Source organism: Tiliqua scincoides, chromosome 7 (assembly GCF_035046505.1).
Source record: "Tiliqua scincoides isolate rTilSci1 chromosome 7, rTilSci1.hap2, whole genome shotgun sequence".
Taxonomy (NCBI): domain Eukaryota; kingdom Metazoa; phylum Chordata; class Lepidosauria; order Squamata; family Scincidae; genus Tiliqua; species Tiliqua scincoides.
The window spans coordinates 1145488-1168944 of NC_089827.1; the positions used below are offsets into that span (position 1 = coordinate 1145488).

A 23457-nucleotide genomic window follows, 5' to 3' on the forward strand; every position below is an offset into this window, starting at 1 on the left:
CACTGGATCAGGCCATAGGCCCATCTAGTTCAGCTTCCTGTCTCTCACAGCGGCCCACCAAATGCCCCAGGGAGCACACCAGATATAGTTTAGAATGACAGTCTGTCCAGGACCCATTGGAAGTGATTTCATGGCCAGAAGTGACATCATCAAGCAAATTAAAATAAATAACTATAAATAGTTAAATGAAAATAAAAGAAATAATTAAATAAGGGGGAGCCAGCCCTGTTCCACCAAGTGAGTTTTCTCTGTAGTCTGCCTGCAATAAGACCCCCCCCCCCCCAAAAGAATCAGTGAGATTTCCAGCCCTCCCCAGTGCCCAGTTCGAAGTCCTTCTATTTCAAGCATATCAATACAAATTCCCACCTGGCTTTACAAGTCTGAGAGCCCAATCCTATGCCTGTCTACTCAGAAGTAAGTCCCATTACAGTCAGTTGGGCTTACTCTCAGGAAAGTGTGGGCAGGATTGGGCTGTGAGGGAAACTTTGCAAGTCCAAAATAGAAAACTTTCCCCTTACCAGTTCAAGCCTCTTTGTTGGTCCTTTCTAGTGGGGGGGGGGGGGCTGCCTTCTGTGGCTTTTGTTGCACTCCAGTCCCATCGGATCGGGACCATTCTGGTGTCCTCACATTCTTTGCCTGGCCTGACCAGCAGCCAAGGCACGTCTGCCTACTTGTGAGTAAATGCAGCCACATGGCTTCCTTTCCCTTCCCATAGAGCTGAACACACTCACAGCTGGGAGGGGGAACCGCCTTCTTGGGTGTTTTGGGGGGGGGCTGCACTCATTGGATCAGGACCATTCTGATGTTGTTGAAGTCCTCTAAGCCTGCCCTTTCCGACGGACTAAGGCAAGTGCACCTACTCATGAGTAAACGCAGCCACGTGGTTTCGCTTGCTTTCCATAGGGCTGAATAGGGACCTCCTTCTCGGGTGTTTTTGGGGGCTGCATTTACTGGATCGGGACCATTCTGGTGTCGTTGAAGTCCTCTCAGCCAGCCCTTTCCGACGGACTATGGCAAGTACGCCTACTCGCGAGTAAACACGAAATACGGCTCACTTTCACTTTCCATAGGGCTCCATGCATTTTTTCCTTCTGGTTTTTGGGCCATAGCTTTTGAAGGAAAGGAGCAATCTCAACGGGGTTTTTTGTACTGTGTTCCGCTGGTCATTACACATCCAACGGTGTATGGCATGACATGGTAGCTCATAAAAACGCAGTTTTAGCGCGTCACCCCCCAGGGCACGTCACCCCCCAGGGTGCGTCACCCAGTGTGGTCCGCACCCCCCGCACCTCCCTAGCGACACCACTGCCCCCAATAACTCTATGTTTTAAGCAAGTGTTTAAGTTATTAATAAAGAAGTAGAGCTGCACAAGGCCCCCTCCACACACACACGCACAAGCCTACCTTGCCTGTGTCCCTGGGGTTCCTGGTGAGATGTCTTGAGTCTCAAGAGGACTGCCTCCCAGCTCCCTTTGCAAGTTCAATTGCCATTTATAATTGGTAAGACAAATGTATTTACAGAAAGGTCTGGGAGAGAATGCCGTGCCACAGAAATCTCCTTTCCAATACTTTAAGTGCTCTTTGCTATTGTAATGCACGTGAAACTGCGAAGAGACATGGAAGACCATCTTTTTTTCTTAGAGGGGGGTGCTCAAGAAAGCTAATCAGGTTAAGGGGTTCAGCAATGATGGTGAAAGTTTCATATCAGTGAAATCTTATGCCTTTTTACTCAGAAGTAAGGCCCATAGAATGCAACTCATAAGATTTTTTTTTACAAATGTTTTCCTGAGTGCACAGAGTTCTTTGTTTCTTAACACTTTCAGACCAACCCTAACCTGTCCCCCAGCATTGCCAATGATGCAGCCTTGCCAATGGGGGGGGGGGGAAATGTTGCATCCAATGGTGAGGAGGGTAACAGGCGTTTCTGGAGGGGCACAAAACAGTCAGCTTCTTCAGCCACTTCTGAGCCAGCCGCTGCTACAAAAACAAAGTGGAGGTGTCTTCTCTGCTTTGCTCTTGCCTTCCCAAATCGCTTGGGGGTGGAGGGGCCCCTTTACACAGGTGTCCCAGCGCCTGAAGAAACTTACTGTTTTGGCCCCCTCCAGGAATGTCCCTGGGGGATGATAAGGAGGTCTGAGAGAGGTCAGGAAAAATATTTCCTTTCCTCGCTGTAGGCCGCCTGGTGGCCTGTGGCTTTCCCCAGGAAAAAAAAGGAGGGTGAGTTTAATAAGAGGGGACATGATCCTTATGCCCACTGCTGTTCCAACCCCTCCCTCCCCCAGCACACCCTTATCGACCCCCTGCAAGCTCTGGCATTTCCGGCAGCACAGGGCCCAGACAGGACAGGGCTATTAGGGCACAGTCCTAACCCACTTTCCAACACTGACATAAGAGCAATGCAGCTCCTAGGTAAGGAAACAAACATTCCCTTACTTTGAGGAGGCCTCTGCGAGTGCTCCCCAACTGCAGGATGCAGCACACGCCCCATTGGCACAGCTTTGCCAATCAGGAGGCTGCACATGCACATCATGGCTTGTAACCCGTGATGGACTTTTCCTCCAGAAATTTGTCCAATCCCCTAAAAAAATTTGCCCAATCCCCAAAAAACCTTCTTTTTGCTCAAACCTTCTGAGATTTCTCCAGAAGTCTCTAAGAGCCCAATCCTATCCAGTTTTTCAGTGCTGATGCAGCCGTGCCAGTGGGGTGTGCGCTGAATCCTGTAGTGGGGAGGTCAGTCATGGAGGCCTCTTCAAGGTAAGGGAGTGTATTCTGGGCTGTCTTATGGGGCTGTATTATGGCTGCATCAGCACTGGAAAGTTGAATGGGATTGGGCCCTAAAATCTTTAAAAAAAAACAAAAAACTGTTCCTGAGTTACAATTGTATCATATTACTATCAGTATATTCTTATTATGATAGTAGGTGTTACATATTTGTGATGGGCTAAAACATCTTGCATAAAATTCTCTGGGTTTTTTGCAATAGTTTTTATTTTAAACTATGTGATTATTAATCTCAAGGCAGAACAAATTCCACACTGAAAACTCAAATTCCCCAGCAACAGACCAGCTGCAACAGCTGCGCAGCTTGTATGAAATGTATATTAACCATGTGTAGCTTGTATGAACCCCACTGGTAACCTCAAACATGACCTGAGACTCAAGGTTCCTTTTGTAACTATATTGGATAGTATCCTGTATTTTCACTCTGTTGGAGTCCAAACGATTCCTTCTACACTGGTGTCAATCACATAGTACCATGAAACTGATACAGTCAGGGACCTTGACATTTGAAGGGTCAGGGTTATACTACAAATTGATAAGTATGAATACCTAAAACAGTTGGCCAAGAACCCCAACATCTCAGCTTTAGTTTACTTGGAGGATGGTGGTTGTGGAAGAAAGAGATTCTACTTACGGATTTGGAGAAACCTTGAAAACAGGTACAGCAAGTCCTCACTTAAAGTCATTTTGTTTTAAGGCATTTCATTATAAAGTTGATAAGAAAGAAAATCAATTCCCTGCTGGGGCCACTGTCTGGGTGGAGTTTGCACATTCCCCCCATGTATGTGTGGGTTTTCTCCGGTCCAGAGGAAAGCTCATATTTATTTCAATATTTAATATTAGAAATGTTTTGAGGTCTTTATTTAGAAGTTTGATTATGTTTTTGTGACCAGAACTATGCTGTGGGAACATAAATCTTGTTTATGTATATCAGCCTGTGGTGAAATTGGTTTCATTATAAGCCATTTAATTTAAAGGTGCACTTTCCAAGAACCTACTGACAACTTTAAGTGAGGACTTCCTGTAATTTGGTTAAAGGACCCAAAACCAGAGAGGTCCAAATCCAAAAAGAAAATCAAGGGGAGAAAGACTGGGCTGCACTGATCTGTACTACATCCTATTCTCTTTGTGTGTATCTCAGGACTTGTTCATAATGTGCAGACATCACTTCACTTGATTATTTGTAGCTGACTCTACCAGAAAGTTCTAGATAATCACGGGCAGTCCAGTCCTGAGCTGCCTGGGGGGCGCGGCTGTGCCGGCACCGAAAATGGCTACTGCCGCATCCTGTGCACCCAAGGCAGCCACCAGCGGCACCTCGGTTGAAGAGACTTTCATCCCCTTCCTCCAGTAAGCGCAGTAGCCTCGCAATGGAGCTACTCGATTCACCGCCAAGCTAAAGGTGGGCAGTGAATCAAGACCTTCCGTGTGAGGTGACAAGCCCTACACAGAGGCTTTGGATCCCTTCCTCCCCGTCACGCCTCCCTCTGCTCCCTCCCTGCCTCCCACCTCCCCAACACACCTCCTCCCCGGCCTCCACCCACCTTCCGCTAGACGCCCCCGCTTACCTCTCCACTGCTCAGTGGTCTGTGCGACCACTGAGCGGTGGAGTTCGGGTGCCCGCCTGGCACCGGCCAGTGCTGGGCTACCACCAGTGCTCACCCGGCAGTATGACCTGCAAATGGTCCTTACAGCATTTTTGCGATAGTGCACACCGGCAGTGAGCTGGTACGCCAAGCCCAGGATTGGGCTCTGGCTCCCCTATGCACAATGGGGATAAGATTGTATCTTCCCTCACTACTCAGCTGGTATACCTGCCTCACTTCCAAAACCACAGAACATCCATACATAAGCCATGATATGACTCTATTATTATTATTATTATATTTTCACACAGTCATAATAACAACAGCAGTATTTATGTACTGCTTTTCAACAAAAAAATTTCACAAAGCGCTTTACAGAAAAATCAAACAATGTAATGGATCTAGATTTTCCTACTCAGTTCTGGGCTGCCACAAGCTGCTCAGTGGTTAGTGGTGGGGAGGTAATCTCTACAGGACCCTCTCGGGCAATGCAGCCCACCTCTTCCTTACCCGGCCCAATCATAGTTGTTGTTCCTGCCATTCTGTTTTAATCCCCTGGCAGTTTCTGCTTGAAGAAGTTTCTTCTTTTGCTTCTCAAATAAGTTTCTGCTTGAATGTATTATTGAAATGTATGTATATTTATCTTCACCTCACAATGTGAGATTTTTAACTGTGTGATTGTTTGATTGATTGGATTGCCAATTCTAAGTATCCTGGCGAAATGCACTGAGGTGTGTATAGTACTAGGTCAAAATAAGTATATGATCTAATAGGCTACTTGTGACACTTCACAACTCCATATGGATTTCTATATGAGGAATTTATAAACAGCATTTTGTAAAGATTATATACATTTTTATCGTTGCATTTTAAAAATCCTTTAAAGGTTTTGTAAATCATAGTATTGTTTCTGGATCCATGCTGTGTGGAAGAGCCTGGCTTGTTTCGCAAATACAAGCACATCACTGGATTGCTCTCGATTACTGTATATTTGATGAATATGTGAGCTCACCCAGCCGACAAGAATCATGCTGGAGGTGAAGTGAGGTGAAATGTTCATATCTCTCTCCACCAAATGAGTTTTGATTTGGAGTCAGCCCTACTTTCCAATGCCCAAAGGCATAGCATGTGGCATGAAACCTGCAGTAGCCACACACAGGCATGTTGTCTGTCCCTAAACACCCAAATAGCCCTAGTCATTGACTGCGACATCATGCAAGGGACATTGTCAGGGTTAAGATGTTCTGAAGAGGGATACAGAACTGGAGTCAGCCTCCAGACACCATCCCAAGGGAGCAAATTCCTAAAAAGATCAGACCTCACATCACCTATGAGCCTTAACAAGGGGTCATCTCCTGGTATTCAGAGAATCTCTTTTAATGCTTGGATTATGAATGAAAGATATTAGAAGGATTGGGGATAAAAGCTGCATTTTGCTATCTGTGGATTATGTTTCTATTCATGGGAGTGACCTCAGGGATTTGTTTCCTAAGAGTGTTTCACATTCATTGAGTAAAGCTATGCTTAAAATCCTATAGACTAGAGAGTGATGCTCCATGTTTTAGAGATTATTTGTCTTGCGGCCTCTAAAATACTGTTGTTTTTTTTTCAATCCGAGCATCAGCCATAGCACTGTGTCCTCTTTGTCTTTATCTGTGTCCAGTCTGTCAAGTACTGGAAATTTACTTTTAAAAAATCCATTTTGGTTAATACTATAGACCAGAGGTTTCCAAACTGTGGCACCCCTGGGCAGTTTGGCACACTCACAGGTGTGCCACATAGCCTCTTCGTCCTGGTTAGCAAGGCTATGATTGTGTGAAGTTTCAGGCAGACTCACAGCCCAATCCTATGAATGTCTGCTCAGAAGTAAGTCTCATTAGAGTTAGTGGGGCTTACTCCCTGGAAAGTGTGGATAGGATTGGGCTGTCAGCCCGGTGTGAAAGACGCCTTGGCTGTGCTGAGTTTTGGAAACCACTGCCATAGACCTGTCCTCTGGGAATTCATCTAGTTTTTGTTTTTAAAACTCCTCTGTGACCACCCAGCTTCTTGTGGCAATAATTTCATGCATTTGGAGAAGTGCTGCCTTTCCTTTTGTTCACCTTGGACCCCCAATCAGCAGGTGAGCGTTGGAGAACGTCCAGCAGAGTAATGACAGTTCAGCTCCATTCACGCTTCTCCAAGAGCAGCGGATTATCAAAGTTGTTCTGTAGATCTGCACTTTCAAGAAAGCTCAGTAAACATTTCACCGGGACAATATTTGATCAGTGACAGCTGCTCCTTTGCCATCTGATAATACTTATTGTATCTAAATTTGTACTTCATTTAAATCAATCAGCTTTTGCAGTCTCCATTTTATCAAACAAGGGATAGCTGAGTTCCCCCAAGCCTTTCCTTCAGATACCCTTCCTTCTTTGTTGGTGTGTGAAAGGAGGAACCAAAGAAGAAACCTCCCAGGTTTTCTTTCACAGCCACACTCTAGAATTGTTGTCTCAATTTCACATTGGAAATTTAAAAATAGACTGTTGCAGTTGGAAGAAAAGAGCATTGTTGGTCCTGGGAGTTTTCTGTTCCAAATCTAGAGATGTGACAGTCAGGAAAGGTAAACCGATCATTCCTATCTCCTTCCTGGCAGAACAACCTGGTCTCTCTTGCAGCAAAACCCACCTATGGCTTCCTGTCTCACAGGGGACAGGCCTTCCTGATGAACTGATTGCCACCACTCTAGATCCTGGGAGGTGTCACAGGCGTGTTTGAAAAAGCAATTTGGCAAACCCTGCTGCACAGATGTTACTGTGTGCCAAATTTTAATTGAAGGGAACGTTTAGACTTCCTGCAGTGAAGGTATTTTGTCCTAATATTTCCGATGGGAAGAGGAGGGGAGGCAAAATCAAAGTTGCTTCAAAGCAATGGATTCACAGAGAGGGACTCAGGCAGTTTTGTAGTCTGGGCTTCTGCGGTTTGTTTGCTGACAACATATACGTGTTGCTAAGCAACTGCATCTTATAGATCCAGCAATCTGTCACCCCCTTTCAACACTTCCAGTCTATACTGGAATACTTCCTCTCGCAGAGGAGGACTTTTAAGGACGTTTATCAAGAGCGGCTGCAGCTGCAAATTGTGTCTACAGGACACAAAGTCTGGCTGACTGATACAAAGTCCAGCAGTTTTGTAAGCACCCTAAGGGGGGGGGGGTCTCATCCACTCCACCCTGAAAGCAGGTGATGCCTTCTAAAAGGAGATACCACCATTAATACTGGCATGTGATGTATCACCCCAGCCACTCATCAAGCCAACAGTATGAGACAACACAAGTTGTCCACATTGAATTTGAGCCACAGTATGAGACAACACAAGATTCAACTCAGCTGGAAAACCTGATAAGCAGAATGCATTTATTCGTCATTGTGTTTAGCCTCTTCTTATAGACGCAGTACATAAAACATTATAAACAGCAGTCCCCAAACTTACTGTGGTCATCATGACATTCTTCTTTCACGGTGACCTTTTCTTCCTGGTGATCCAAAATGGCAGCAACCAGGAAAGTCAGGAAGAAGAGGCAGCTGGGGACATCTTGCAGCATCCCTGTGAGTTTGCCATGGCACACAGTTTGGGAACCATTGCATTATAAGAATAGATTTTCTTGTGGGGGAGGGGAAGCAAGTATTCCTGAGAAACTGGGCAAAGTCATGGCATCCATCATCACAGCTTTGGCAGATTTGCATTTCAGAGAGTCCTGGGGCATGTGAACACAGACACACTGTGTGTTCATGGGGTTGTCCAGAGAACACTGGGCAGGTGCAACCTTGACCTCAACAATGATTCCAAGAGCAACATGTTAATTTGTTGTCAAACCCCCAAGGAATCTCAGGGGCTGGTATCTGCCCTCCCTGTGGCACAAGGCCAAGTGTGGTGAAGATAACCCAGGGAGGTAATCAAGCCAATGAACCAGAGCTGGAACAGGTGTTTTGGCTGTTGCCTCAGTTTGTTGCACTCAGTGTGTGTCTGGCATTTTCTTTTGTCTATCCTAACTCTCCCAACATTCAATTTTAGCAGATGTCTCCTGGTTCTGGTGTTATGTGAGAAGGGAAAGAGTATCTCTCTATCATAAAAACATAACATAAGAACATAAGAACAGCCCTACTGGATCAGGCCATAGGCCCATCTAGTCCAGCTTCCTGTATTTCACAGCGGCCCACCAAATGCCCCAGGGAGCACACCAGATAACAAGAGACCTGCATCCTGGTGCCCTCCCTTGCATCTGACACAGCCAGTTTCTTAAATCAGGAGGTTGCACATACACATCATGGCTTGTACCCTGTAATGGATTTTTCCTCCAGAAACTTGTCCAATCCCCTTTTAAAGGCGTCCAGGCCAGACGCCATCACCACATCCTGTGGCAAGGAGTTCCACAGAACAACCACATGCTGAGTAAAGAAATATTTTCTTTTGTCTGTCCTAACCCTCCCAATTTTAGTGGATGTCCCTCTATCCATCCCCTGCATAGTTTTGTATGTCTCAATCATGTCTCCCCTCAGGCAGTCTGGTATTAGCTGGTTGTCTTAGGGGGCTGAAAAAGATTTTTTTTTTCTCCTTTACAGTTTACCCCTACCCCAGTAGGCAGTGAGTACTCAGAAGTGCTCACCTACTCTGAATTGTCTAAGCAGGTGTGAGCCTTAGCCAGGTGGTCAAACTGGCAGATATAGTGTAGCCTGGGATTAGGTATAGGGATTGGTATATATCCTGAGAAAGTAGATGGGGCGAGAACTGATCTCCAGAAGTTGCTCAGCTTGAGGATGCACACTGGGCAATCTTGTCCAAGAACTGTAAAGTCAGTCTCAAAGTCTACTCCATTTGGGAAGGGTTGGAGTAATCCAGGTTGTAATGTAATGTAATGGTGTAATGCCTGACAGGAATTGGTATTGATAAACTGGGTTTTTCATGGACAGTCTACAGTTCAGAGTGTGAAAGGGACCATTTGTAAGGGGGAATAGGCAGCAGCTGGCTGTCTCCTCGATGGAAGAACATCTGCACTGAAAGGGTGATGGAGTTGTAGGAAAATTAGGACCACTGAAAGTTGATGTTATTAGAGTGAAATAAAGGTTGTGGCCCATTTCAAGTCCAGCCAGCTTGTCTTGGTCCTCGTTGGGCAGAATGTGGGCATTCTCCCTTTCAAGTCCCTTTTATTTCAGCGGGTGAGTTAAGTACCTGTTTGCATCACTCTCATTTGAATTGCTGGGATTAAATTGCCCGGTGTCAGTGTGCTCAGATTAAAAGTGAGCAGTGTTCATTTTTTATAATTTTGGGACATGTTGTCCAAATCCTAAACACACTAATTAGAAAACTAGAAAGTCAGTGAGACATTGAAAAATTTGACCTGAGGTGCACCTAGCTCTGTACTGGACCAGGTTAATTTCTCGGGCAGACCAATCCTAACCTGCCCTGGCAGACTAACCTGCCCCACATCCAGAGCAGGGTTGGGGCTGTTTGCAGCTCAGCCGGGGCAAGGGGAATTCCTTTCCCTTACCCTGGGTAAAGCCGAAGCAGCCCAAATGGGTCTACTCAGGTCTGTGCCAGCTAAAGAGGTGATAAAGATCTGAGCAACCCAGAGCTGATCTGGACTACCTGGTAGTGGGGTTAGGATCTGGCACAAGTGCCAGAATCCTGGACCCCACCCCCGCTCTCCTGCGGCCTGCCACGGACCCACCCATCACTTGCCCTCCTCCCACCCTGGAACACCTCCTTCCTGCCCTCCCCATGCCCTCCCAGACCCCCGCGCCAGCCTGACTTGGAACTTAACCCTTCCTGTCAGCGTGGAGGCCAGATTGGCACACGGACGTGCCCTGGCCCGGCTGACTCAGGAGGAGACGCAAATGCGCTTTATGGCATGTTTGCAGCACTGGGATTGTATTCTAATACTATTACTTAAGCCTGTTACGTAAGCCTCTGGAGAAGGTTCTTTTTCCATGCTTTCCCTTTTTCTCCCTTATTAAAAAAAGAAAAGAATGCATTTGATAGAATGCATTTAAACTGGCTAAGTGTAATATAGTTAGAGAAAAGAAGTCCAAATCTTCCCACTACCTCAGTTCTATCAAGAAATCAAAAAGATGAGTCACTCTGATCAGTGAGCGCTCATTCAGAAAGATAACAAGACTCAAAAAGGATGTGTTAGACTACCAAAAATACCTCATCGTTGTTCACACCCCATCAGCAGCTTAGTACTGAGAATTCCCAGGAGTCATTCCAAGATGGGAAGGAAATCTAATTCTGTGGTTATCACTTTGGTGACTTCCCCTTCCATAGTATCCATCATGCCAGGGAGTGAAGCCATTACTGAGAGATGTCAAATATTTTGAGTGGTCTCTATCATCCTGCACCATCTTTGTCAGTTCATTTGTTTGCTAGCTGCCTTTCCAATCATCACTTTCCAAATCCTTAAGGCCAACACTGGAACATTTGGGATGTGCAAGACCAGGTCACAAAATCAGGCTTGCTCGATTGACACAATCTAAAGTGTTTTAATGATGCCTCTTGCCTAGTTCACAGAAGGTAGTATAGTCCTGTCAGAGCTGTACCATTACCAGCTACAGAGAGGGGCTTACTTGATGGGATAATAACTATTTTTTTAAAAAGCTAAACACATTTTCCGCATTGAAAACTGCATGTTAGGGAAAAGGGTTCTTATCTATTCTTCTGCCTGCTGTGCTAGTTTTATGTATGTGTGTGTGTGTATGTCGAGAGATTTTGGTCTCTAGTATCATTTCACACTGCAGGTGGGGGTGTCAAAATTTGAATTTTTTTTATGTGAGAATAAAACTTGCCATACACTCAGGGAGTGCCATAAGAGGGAGAATACCAACCTAGAAACAACTTCTTGAGATGCTACTTGACATGCTTGACTTCTTGACATGCTACTTTGTATATGCAGTGAGTTTTCTTATGGGGTAAGCATTCAGACATTCAATCCTTACCTAAATCTAGAAACATACGAATCATGTGAGGCTGCTAGCAATGAAGATGCATTGAGAACCAGGGTTTAGTGGTTCAGGAATTAGACTTAGACCTGGAAGGTCCAAGTTCAGATTCTGGCTCAAATTCCAGCCTAGCCACTCTCTTTCTCTCTCAGCCTCACTGATGGGGATGAAGGCTGATGGGGAATGTCTGAATCCGGCTGTTCAGCACACAGCAGAAGCTCATTCAAATGGATACATAAACCAGTAATGCCCAGCACTGGGTGGGGGGGAGGGGGCTACTCAAGAACAAAACCCACATGACCCAGCCACCCCATTGCATCCCTATATTAAACCCAGTACAGTTGGCAGGTTGGGCTTGGAGTAAAAAGTCCAAACAAAGCAAATTCCTTTATTGCCCTCTAGCTATACACAGTTCCTGGCACTGGCAACTTACATTTGTCCTTAGAATCTCTGGTCCCTGCACTTTCTCTCCAGTAATTGGGGGTCTGCTGGATGCCAGCATTGGGCTTCCATACGGCAGACCAACATAAAAAAAAAAAAAACCTCAATAACTTTAGTTTGTTGATGTCATCAAGTTCCCTGTTTGGAGGAATGGAACTCACTGCCACTCCATCCCTCCCTTTTTCCGAGGTGGACAGGTTTGACTGTGCCACAATGAGGCAGCTATGATGATTGCTGGAAGAATAGCTAGCTACTCTAGGCAACCTTCTCCTGAATCCACAGCCCCAGGTGATCTTGAGCAATGGAGTTTCAGAAAGACTAAGAACAAAAACTGCTTGCAGAAAGATGCCCCAGTGGCTGTCTAGGCTGCTGAACTGCACACAAGCTTCTTGGGGGGGGGCAGCGAGTAGGAATTTATCACAGCAACAAAATTCCAATATGCAGCTTTGATATTAGTTGTAATGAGGAATTGTCTCTATTGGTTTTAAAAGATAATTATTGAAATCTTGTGTAAACACCTAAGTTCTGGTTTAATTTTTTCCCCTGTATTCGGAGCAGGTGTTTTGACAGATGGGTAGACTGTATATTTGTACTTGTCCTGGAAAAGTCCATGTAACAATGCATAATCAGGATTCTTTGGCTGGTGCGTGTGTGTGTTCAATCCTTCTGTGCATGGCTCCTGCGCTTCTCCCTCATAAACAGTTGTTGTTTGCTCAGACTGTTCTCTTTGTGTGCATTTCCTTCTATCAGTTGAACCCACAAATTTTGGATCATTAAATACTCACCATACAGGGGTTTTTTCTAGTGAGAAAGACATATTGATTTTCAGATAGTGACATCTGCCAGGAAAGTTCAACATTAACAGTTCATTCTTTCCTTTGGAATGATTCTCTCTAAACAAGAATGGAAATTTTGGAACAATGTATAAAACCACTGAACTCAAAGGAAGTCCTCAGTAAGGGTGAAAGGGTGGGCTGCTCAATGGCACAGGCAGGGCCAGCTTCAAGCAAATTGGACCAAGTGCCTAAGGCCCTTGCACTAGGGTAATCTAGTCGTGTCAAATACACACCATAACACATTGGAACGAACACCATATGGCAGGTTTTATATAGAAAAGCAACCATTTTAATTGTCTTCTGAAATGCTAAGTATTTTTAATGCAAAGTATTTCTTCTGAAATGTTAAATGTTATTTGTTTCCAAACAGGAAAGAGGCCTCTTTCAGCTCTAGACAAACAGCTCATTTCCACATTGAAGGTGTGGGGTTTTCTACTGAATGCCCCATACTTCAAGCCAAAAAGGAGGGGAGATCGTTCTTCCTTGAAAATCAGTGTGAAAAGGCCAAAATGTCTGGGCTAGAACTCTCTTCTGTGGCATTTGTTTTATATGCAGGGAAATTTTCTATATAAGAATATTCAGTTTGTGATTTCCCACTTGCAGTTCAAAATGATATAGCCCAGAAACAGGACTTTTCCCCATGAATTGAACTGTTTATGTAGATCCCCAGTCAGCGCCCATGAACTTTTTCAAAATGTTGTGTCTCATTCCTTACTGAGTGTTAAATTCTCCGGTCAGCTAAGTTTCAGTTCCCCTGCAAGATATTTATTGATAAATGCACTCATCTTCTATATTGAATGGAGATGGGGTGTGTTTGTGTGTGTGTGGCAATCTATCTCCAGATATAGATATAACCATAGATATCGTAGAACACTGTCTATGCTGCTTGTCAGCATCTGACACTTGGTGATCACCAGCTTTCAGCTACTCTGCTTTGTTGGCTCCGGCTGTCCCATTAAGAACAAATATCCTGCCGGCTGCAGGGTAAGGCAGCGCTCCTGAGTGCCTGCCAAGTGGGAGAAGCCCGGTTTGAGACGGGCGAAGTCATTCCAGGCCCGGAGCCAGCAAGGCGGGAGCAACTGCTTTGTACTGAAGTCAGCGCACTTTGTCACCAGCCTCCAGACTCACGCTGTGTGTGCCAAGTTTCACAGCTAAGACATGTCTGAATGCCGTCATGCCACAGCTCCACTGAGAGAAAGGGAGAGCCCTAATAAAACGGGCAAAATAGTCCAGCCTTGGCTATGTCATCATAAACCTCCTCCCCACAGGGAGGTTTTCCTGGGCCCGCTTGGCAATCAGTTCACGAATGCAAATTTAATTAAGCTTTATGGCAGCCCCTATGCAAGGAGTGCCAGGGCCAGTGCAGTGTTACTTAAGCGCCTCTTGTTTCCAATGAAATGTCACCATTTGGGTGGCCACTGCTCTCAGGCAAATGAGACTCACTCCACAGAGATGTGCAAGAGACAGCACAGCGGTTTTTGAACAGGAATCGTGGTCCTGTCAGCTAAATGGCAGCTTTCAAACAGGAACAGAGCTGTGCCATCTAGACTTTTCTTAGTTCTCTGTCAAACAATGATTAAGCCCTCTTCAGGAATTGCTGTTCAGGGTATAATGAGCCTGGGTAGAGACAGAATGGGAGTGTGCTGGTCAACTGGTGCACCCCCAAGGTCAACACTTGTCTGCAGAGGCAAAAGTCAAGCTCAGGTGGATGATCTCCCCATGTTCTCAAACCTTAATGAACCCAAATTCCAGAAACTGGGAATTACATACAGATCTCCCTGGTTTCAGTGCTTGTCTCTGCAGACAAATGCTAAGCATGGAGACAGCATGACACAGCCGTTGAGCACATCAGTGCAAGGGTGTGGCTAGCCAGCACCCCCCCCCCCATTCTCTCTCTGTAGGGAACCACACACCTGTTTTGAGATCACATGAACAGGGTGCCTTATAGCTTCTTAAAGGCTAATTGATTCATTACGCATGTATTTTTGTGGACTAGAGCAGCAGTTCCCACAATTTTCCTTGCTGTGACCCACCTCATCCTGATACTCCTAGTGGTGCCAGGGAAGCTGGAGGCCCCTTTGAGGTTGCACCATTTTGGTGACCCGCTCTACAGACCTCCGCAAGCCAAGAACGGCCCGCAGAAGTGTCTAGAAGCAACTTCCGGAAGCATCAAGAAGCAACGAACTGGAAGTTGCCTCCAAAAACTGAACGTCGCTTCCAGATGCTTCTGTGAGCCATTCTGAGGCCCATGGAGACCGATAGGAACTCCTGATCCTCCCCAAAACCGAACTGCCCCTTCCATCACCTTCCCTGCTGCAGCCCAGCACCTGTGAACCTCTGGTCCATGCACAGAGACTCCAGCCATTTGCACCAGCACCTCCATAGTGCATGATAGTGAGCGGCATTCAAGACACTATAGCAGCACTTATGGTGGCAGAGCAGGAGATGCACCGCATAGGCATACCTTCCCAGTAGGATGAGGCCATAAATCAAATAGAAGAGTGAAGAAAATGTCACTTTCACCTCTTTCCTGTGGCCAAATTTAAATCTTTATGTTGTTTTTTTGTGTGGTTTAATATCCTCTTTTATTCATGTATTTGTCCAATTGAAGTAAAATTGCCTCTATGCAAGAACCTGATCTGCGGTGCTCGTTTAGGATTCTAACAGAGCTTAGAGGCTTTTTTAAAACAGCTGTAAAAGCTATTTTAATCATTGTCCTTAGAATGGGAACTTTCAATGGTAAAGGAATACATTTTATAGTTGCAGGTTTATTCCTTTTAGTGGCCCCTCCTAGTGTTTCATTAGCTCTTTTCTTTCTATAATCTCTAGTTAAAATACGATGCATTGTAGATGAGAGAGAATGAAAAAAGAGAGGGAGGGGCTACACATATTACTGTCAGTTGTGCTGGCATTAATCTGGACAAACTCTGTTGACATTAATAGAGCAGCACTGTGTAAATCCAAAGTAATTGATGGAGGAATTTAACCTAAAGGGGCCATTCACATACTACAGAGCTGCTTGTGGCCTCCTTGATTTCACTGCAGCTGCAGAAATGCAAAGCACTCTCAAGGAATTCTCAAGGCACAGGAGCAATCAAGACATTGGCTTCCCACTGAAAGAACTCTCTTCTTGCGCGTTTCAGGCTTGGAACGGAGAGCAGAATATAGATAACAGGCTAAAGACAACACAGATACCATGTTTTCAGGACCGCAGTGAGCTGCCTTATACAAGCTCTACACAAAGTGTAGCTCTACACAAAGATTCTACAGAACTCGGCTGTGAACCTGAGGGGGGCCTGCAAAACATATTTCCCATTGGGTTTCACAGCTCTTAAGGCTGACCCTGCTTCAGGCAGTGTTGGGCTTGTTGAGCTGGGAGGGCGTTTGTTTTCCTTGTATCTCAAATAAGCCATCAATTGGCGTGGCTTTTCAGTGTGCATCATCATCATCATCATCATCATCATCATTGCCATGCATGTCAAGTGGGGACACTGATGAGGAACAGGGTCTCCTTTACCAGTATTGCTCTGCTGAAGGTCGAAGAGGCTTTGTGCTTGTGGTCTTTCGGGACGATGCAAAACCTATTTATTCTAAAAGTCCTCTGGTGGTTTGAGGACTGTGTTTTACTGTGTTTTATTGACTATGTTTGCGGAATGCCACCTTGCGCCTTGGAGAGGCAAAGTACAGATGTTGGAAATGAATACATAAGAAACAGCCGTGGAGTGCAATCTCTCTCAATTTCCAGAATGCACTATTGATGCTAACTTGATTTCTGCTCAACATTTTGTCTCTTCTAGAAAGAGTGTGCCAACTTCATCAAGGTGCTGAAGGCTTACAACCACACACATTTGTATGTCTGTGGAACGGGGGCTTTCCATCCTGTGTGTACGTACATTGAAGTTGGGGGACATCCTGAGGTAAGCGTGCTTCTAAATATATCCACCTAAAAAAAGCTTGTTGACCTATTTCTTCCCCCACCCCATTCCCAAGGGTGTGTTGCTGCCGAACTGATAGTGAGCTGTATTGTAAGGGTGCCGTATTGCTAATATATTTGTGGATGATGATGTAAGGTCTCACTTTTAGTAACAAATCTGGGGCATGAGCCAACCAAGACCGTTTCAAGTCCATTTTAGTGGGAGAAATCTAAGGATACACTTAACGCTTCCATTGAACAATGGAACATGAAAGTCCTGAGCTCTGGGTGGGTCACATCTATAAACCATTTGGTGGTCTCATTAACAACTGACTAGGTTGTTGTTGGCATCCTTCAGTCTCGGAAGACTATGGTATCGCGCTCTGAATGGTGGATCTGGAACAGAGTGTCCTCTCTAGTGTGCGAAGCCTGGGTAAAGTAGATATGGAGGATAGACTGTTTCCCATGCAGCAAATCCCCCCTCTCCACATCGCTGAAATGGTCCAATGGAAAGGCAGAGGCCAATATGGTTGGTTCCAGCGGCGTTGCAGGAGTTGCCTGAACGTGACTGTGTTCAGCCATGAACTGCCTCAGGGACTCCAGCTCCGGATTTTGCCTGGAGGTTGACTCCTGAAGCCTTTTCCATAACTGGATGTAGCCACAAGGCAGTGGAGGTTTGGGATCAGAGTTTTCCTTCTCTCAGATGAGCTGCCTTCCCAGGCTGACGAGTCCCATCTACCTGGTGGCTGTTTAGTCACCTCTTACAACAAGTACAGCCAAACTGAGGGCCTAGTCTTATCCCCTAGCCCCCAGGGGTTCAACTGACTATATAACTAAGATTTTAAAATGCATGAACCCTCTGTGTGGTTTTCCAAAGCAGTCGTCCCTTCTTTCTCTGTTCTAGTAACTGGGAGGTTACTATCTCTGCATGGGAGCACTGTTTATTCAGAGGGAAAGGCAGGTTGTTGAGATAAATAATGAATTACTCATATTATCAGCACCTTCTTCTAGTGCCAGTTTCTTGCTTAAGTGCTACTTCCACTGCCAGTCTGTGGAGTCTGACACCACAGCAGTTTCAGTTCCCATCTGGGGCACAGACAGCAGACCACATGAATGCACTTTTCCGTTTCCAGATTTCTATGGCATTTTTTATTTTTTTGGTTAGAAATAAGACCTGGTTTATTTCATCTACATTATTCTTTAAAACACACACGTGCGCACGCGCACACACACACAGAGAGAGAGAGAGCTTTAACAATTCTAGCCATAGTCAGGGTACTAAAATGGTTGGGAGGGACCTTCTTGCACAGCTCCCAAGGTTTTCAGGGGATCTCAAGCAGGAGAGTTTCCTTGCGGCTTGTGCTACTTGTTCTCATACTGGCCACTGTTTGCCCAGTGCTGCCAAAAGGTGCCAGCAGGCTCAGTCTACAAGCCAGCAAAGCCACATGTTCTTAATCGGCTACTTCCAATTGGGCTGGTTCTGTCTGGCCTCTGCAACCCAAAGTCTTAGAGAAAGGTCTTTCCCAGTCCTGCTGCTTGAGTTTCTCATGTGGAACATGCCAGGAATTGAACCCAGAACCTGGAACCTGATCTACTTCTGAACTGTGACCCCAACAAAAAACAACATAACTGCAAAATGTTCTTTCATTTGTGATCAACATGACCAACAGAACAATCCCATGTTTCTATCCTCAGAAGTAAGTCTCAGTGTTCAGTCTCAGGAAAGTGGGTTTAGAATTGTAGCATATTTGCATCGCAGGACTTACTTCTGAGTAAACATGAATAGGATTGTGCTGTTAGTAACTCAAGCTGGTGTTTCCTGTTGACAGGAGAGAGCTAAGGATCAAACTACACATTACAACAGTAGTGTGTTCTGGCCCAGATGTTTTCTGTTATATTTTTAAGTAGCACACAGGGGGGTTTGCAAAAAGTGTCAAATCTGTAGGTGGGGGTGTGTGTTTTAATACTATTTTCCTGCCTTGGATCACAGTGCTATGAGTAATAAGTAATATCTCACTTATTCCCAAGAAGTTATGTATAGGATTGCAGTTCCATGCACCAACTCAATTAGAAAAATGAAAGCTTCCATAGAATAGATTTTTCACCCCTATTTACAGTAGTGCACACCTTGGGGTACGTGGTCAGGATCTTGACAGAGGTGACATATGAAAGCCTTTTGCTCCCTGCGGTGGTTGGACCTTTTCATGTGTGCCTCTGCATTCCATTTAATAATTTAACTGAAGAAAATGGATTAAAACATGTCTTTGTTGCAATGTGTAGTTTGTCCCGGATTCACTTCCAGGCCCCAACAAGTGTTCAGTATGATTGCTGACAAGCCTGTCTGTGCAGTGCAAGTCAAGGCCTGAGGTGGGAGAAGATACACTCAGCCGCGGATGCACGCTTGTTCTCTCCATGCACGTTCTGTTCACCATGGGATTAAACTTTAATGTGCTCATAATGTTTGGTGGAAGAACTGCTGGGATCAGTTTGTTTCCTGTTTTTTTGCCTCCCCTCGCACTCAGAGCGCTATGTGGATATGAAAAGGAAGCCACTTGGCTTTGATTTTCAGTGTGACTTTTGGAGTCGTAGTTCCAAGGACATTTCAGATCCATAAAACAGGTTTGTCTGATCTTTTCTGGGAAGACATGTGTTTAATTTATGGAGGTGTTTTTGAGTAGATCCTTGTGTTTCATTTGCTCGCTCTGATCTCAGAAGCACATTTACTCAGAAACTGCCTTATGGATTTGACATTCATATTTGCAAATTGCCATAAAAAATAAAGACCTCATTATTCAAGTGAATGAGGAGGCACTTTAAAAATCAGATTTCCCTCTTGTAGAAAAATTAACATATTCCTCCAGTACTGACTTAAAGAGCTTGGAGATTGTTCTTCCACCTCCTTATGAAATGTCTATTAATTTTTAAAACAAGCTTTCACTAAATGATATTTCTTCTTAACATGCAGTTGTATATGCAAGGGAGATTACCTTAAGGAGTGTTTATACTCTTGAATGCTTTATGTCAGTGTGGTTTTTTGGGGGCAATTAACAATTGTCTCTTGACCACACACACATACACACACAGAGTATGTCACTGCTTACTGTATTAAAAAGATTTTCCCTTCCCAAGTTCCATTTGGGAATTGGTAGACGTATTAATTAACTTAGCTCCGTAAGACGCATGTCAATCTGTTATTGGGAATCTGCCAAGAAGACTCTCTGCAGATAGATGGCAAACATGAGGTCATTTACTCCTACAGTTCTATGAGCATGCAAGATAACCTGTCCCTGTGCACCCATGTGCAAACTCATGTGCACAAACACACACAGAGTATATGGACAGAAAGATGAGACATAAACACCTAGCACATCTCTTGACATCAATTGGTAACTATTTGATAGCTGCTTGTGCTACATTATCTCTCTTTGATGCCTTCTGTTTGCTGCAAACGATGTGAAGGGCTATTATGGCAGAAGTATTTGTTAGAAGGAAATCCCTTCTCTCAAGGGCTGCAGTGTTTAATCAATTAATAGAGTAGATTAAGACTGCATCCTAAACAGTCTCCCTAGGGAGTGAGCTCCATTGAGCTCAATGGGCTTCTGTGCGAACATGAGTAGAAATGCATTACAAGGAACAAAAAAAAAAAAAGCAAACCCCTCTGATTGATCCAAATGCTGCCTTTGGTTACTGGTCAGCAGAGTTTTTTCAGCAATTTTCAGTTGGCAGCGGAGTCCTGGAATGTGGGCTATACCATTGCCTCCAACTGGAGCCTATCCATGCAGCTGCCACAGCTTGCTTGAACTTAGCAGCCCTTTACCCGCAAATAACGAGACCAGACTTCGGCTTGGATGCAAATGGGCCACTTTATTGAATCTCAAACTGCAGCAGGGCAATAAACAATAACCCCAAGCGTGCGGGGCCATATGGGGGAAACGGTCCTAGCCGTCTACCTCCCCCTACAAACTCATTGGGCGTACCGCCTGGCTCGATGCCCCAGCTTTCAGTTGCCAGCCTAGGTCTTTCAACGCCACCCCCAAAGGGGGCAAGGCAGCCGGACTTCAGACCAGTCGACAGAGCCTCACCGGCCTGACTGTCCAGGCAAGGGGTTTGCCTGCCTGCGTCCTGGAGCCAGTCAGGCATCATGGGAGCGGTTCAGGCTCACCCCTCACCCTGCTGCCAATCGTGGCAAGCCTCAGCCTGGTGCCACGAGGCGGGGAGGGGGGTAATAGAGCTGGCACCAACAGCTCGGTAATCAACCAAGCTGGCGCCAACAGCTTTTCTTTGAGATGCCCTGATGGTTTGAATTCTGGGTCCTGTGTATGCATGCTGTGCATCAGCGATTTTCAACTTGTGTGCCATGTCACGCTGGTGTGCCACAGAAGGTCTGCAGGTGTGCCACGGGAGTTTGGAGCTCAGTGCTTGAAAATTGCAGAAAACTACTCTGGGTTCTGCAGCTCTGTTTCTAGGGCAACGGTCTGTAGTACTGAATTGTCTGTCCCTCTTCCTCCACCGGTGTTACTCCGCCATTACTACAGCCAATTGACTCAGAAACAGAGCTGCAGAACCTGGAAGAGTCTGCCAGAAGCCGGATGTGACTTCACAAGAAGCAAAGACCGTAGAGGTCAGTTTGCTGTGAGGATAAAAATGCTGCAAATTGCTGCTCTACTTATATTAGCCTACTATCCGTACTGGTTGAAAGTCTCCCTTGAAATGAAACTAGGAAAGCGTCAATGTGTTTGACAAGATAAATGGTGTGTCGTTATATGAACCCCGTACCATTATCCATTATTCATGTCCATTCAGAATTTTAAATTGCCTAAGGAATGTGGAGATGTTTTATGTTTAGATATCACCCATATCTAATAACAAAGAGGCACCATATTTTCTAGTCGCTAGAGTTTTTTTTAATAAATAAACTTGGAAAGTAAAAGAACCTGGAACAGAGAAGGTGCTTCTTATACGACTAAGGGCACAATCCAAACCTGCCGTGGCCTGATTTGGATCGGGCCCTTACAGTGCAACCTTATGCTTGCTTTGAAGTAAATCCCACAGTGTCAAGTGGGGCTTACTCCCAGGTCAGTGTGCCTAGGATTGCAGCCTCAGTGGTTTACACAGTTCTGATGTCTTACTAACTTTCCTGGCATCAAGAATGCGACTTTCACTGCTGATATTTGCAGCACTCGGTGACTCTTGGCCAAATGTTTCCATAGAAAAGTATTGTCTTAAAGCTGATATTAGGATGAATAGAAGTTCTGTCTGATTTACACACACGTAGCAGTTGACACTGCAGCCATTGCGTGATGGGCGTGACATTGCAAGCATGCCCAGGTTCCGTTTTGAATGAGAAATTCTTTGGCCAGTAGACATGCCGCATATGCAGGCACTTCCGACCCATGGCATGTCTCTGCTTTGCCCCTCTTCATTAGTACATGGGACCCGCATAGTTCAGCCACAATAGCACAAGAATAGGAAGTAGCACCAGGTATATTCAAATTCAGTTTCAGGATAGGCACCCAGAAGGTTTGGAGGACCTTAGAACAAGTAAGATGTAGTTCACCCAAAGCTGTGTGTGGTCTGATTCCAAAGCAGATGCAAAATCAACTGGAGACCAGCAGGTTCATGGTCTGCTTCAAGGCTTAGTCGTCTGTCCCCCCACCTTCCTCGGGAATCCAGCCTTAAATAGAGCTGGTGCAGAATTCAGCAGTATCCGAAGTGCAGGTGAGTTTCCCACCCTTTCAGGCTTCTTGGCCATATCTTCAGCTGGTGTCGATTTGTGACGCTACATTAACGTGGTCAAGGCTGACTGGTGTTTGCTGATGATTTGTTGCTGCCTCTTCCTTTTGCTCCCAACTTAGGTAGAACTGTTTTATTTTGCTGCTAATTTCTATTCTGATCAATAATAAAAAGTTTAGATTTATGATGTACATAAAACCTGAAGTTCTTGGCTCTGAAGTTATGTAATATCACCACCTGAAACATATTTGCTTTTTCCGGGCTCTGAGCAACATGTTTTGTGCAGCTCTCAACATTTGGCTATACCATGACCTCCATTACAGACTTTCCCCCTGCTTTAGATTAGACGAAACCGCAAATGCACTTCCTGGAAAAGAAAGATCCACATCCTGTTCTGCATATTTTAAATTTTATAGTGAGCAGTGCTGATGGGCCATCCCTCGGTTAAGGGGAGGAGCCTGGAAACCGCAAGCTCATATCCCTATTCTATGCTTTGTCAGATCACAGAGCTTAGATCACAGATCATCCACTCCGCAGTGCAAAGAACCATCGATCGAAGTCAGTGCAAGTATCACAGCTCCCGCCTCAGGCTTGTGAATGAAGTCTTTGCTCAAAGATGTTCAAAATGGTGTGCTGCGGTTCACATGGGGTGACACTCACCTGCTTTTAATTTACAGTGCTTCTATATCAGCATTTATGACACTTTCCAGTCATTTCTGTAAGCAAGTAATGTTAATGGCTCCAAGATTAGAGAGTGCTGTTGGACAAGAACAGCATCCTTGTGACATTCCCCCCCTTTTATATATATAAATATTCTCTCTTTCTCTTTTAAAAATATACATACACTCTATTCATAATTATAGCTAGCAGAAAAGGCCAATCAGCCTTCAAAAATGATACTGCTTGCTACTTATTACAGTTGCTTCTTTATATCCTGATATCAAGTATCAAACCTAATGACCAACCTCTCTCTCTCTCTCTCTCTCTCTCTCTCTCTCTCTCTCTCTCTCTCTCTCATGAACTATAGAAAAAGTCAAGTTTTATTCTGTGTGTGTTTTCATGCCAGACCCTAATTAGAAAGGCAAAAGTTTAATAAGCAGAAAAAATAGGAAAACCACCCAAAGCATTCCTATTTCCCCTTTTTGGATCTAGAGACTGGCAGTCTAGTTTTGGCAGAGACTGGAGTGTTGTTTTCT

At 45.0% G+C, this 23457-nt stretch overlaps 1 protein-coding gene across 1 annotated transcript in view; it reads left to right on the forward strand.

Annotated features, from left to right (window-relative positions):
• Positions 1–23457, forward strand: part of SEMA3A (semaphorin 3A) — a 126421-nt gene that overhangs the window by 10671 nt on the left and 92293 nt on the right. Inside the window, exon 3 of the mRNA XM_066634656.1 lies at positions 16413–16532. Within this exon, the coding sequence (XP_066490753.1) occupies positions 16413–16532 (120 nt within the window). The remainder of the gene's footprint in view (positions 1–16412; positions 16533–23457) is intronic.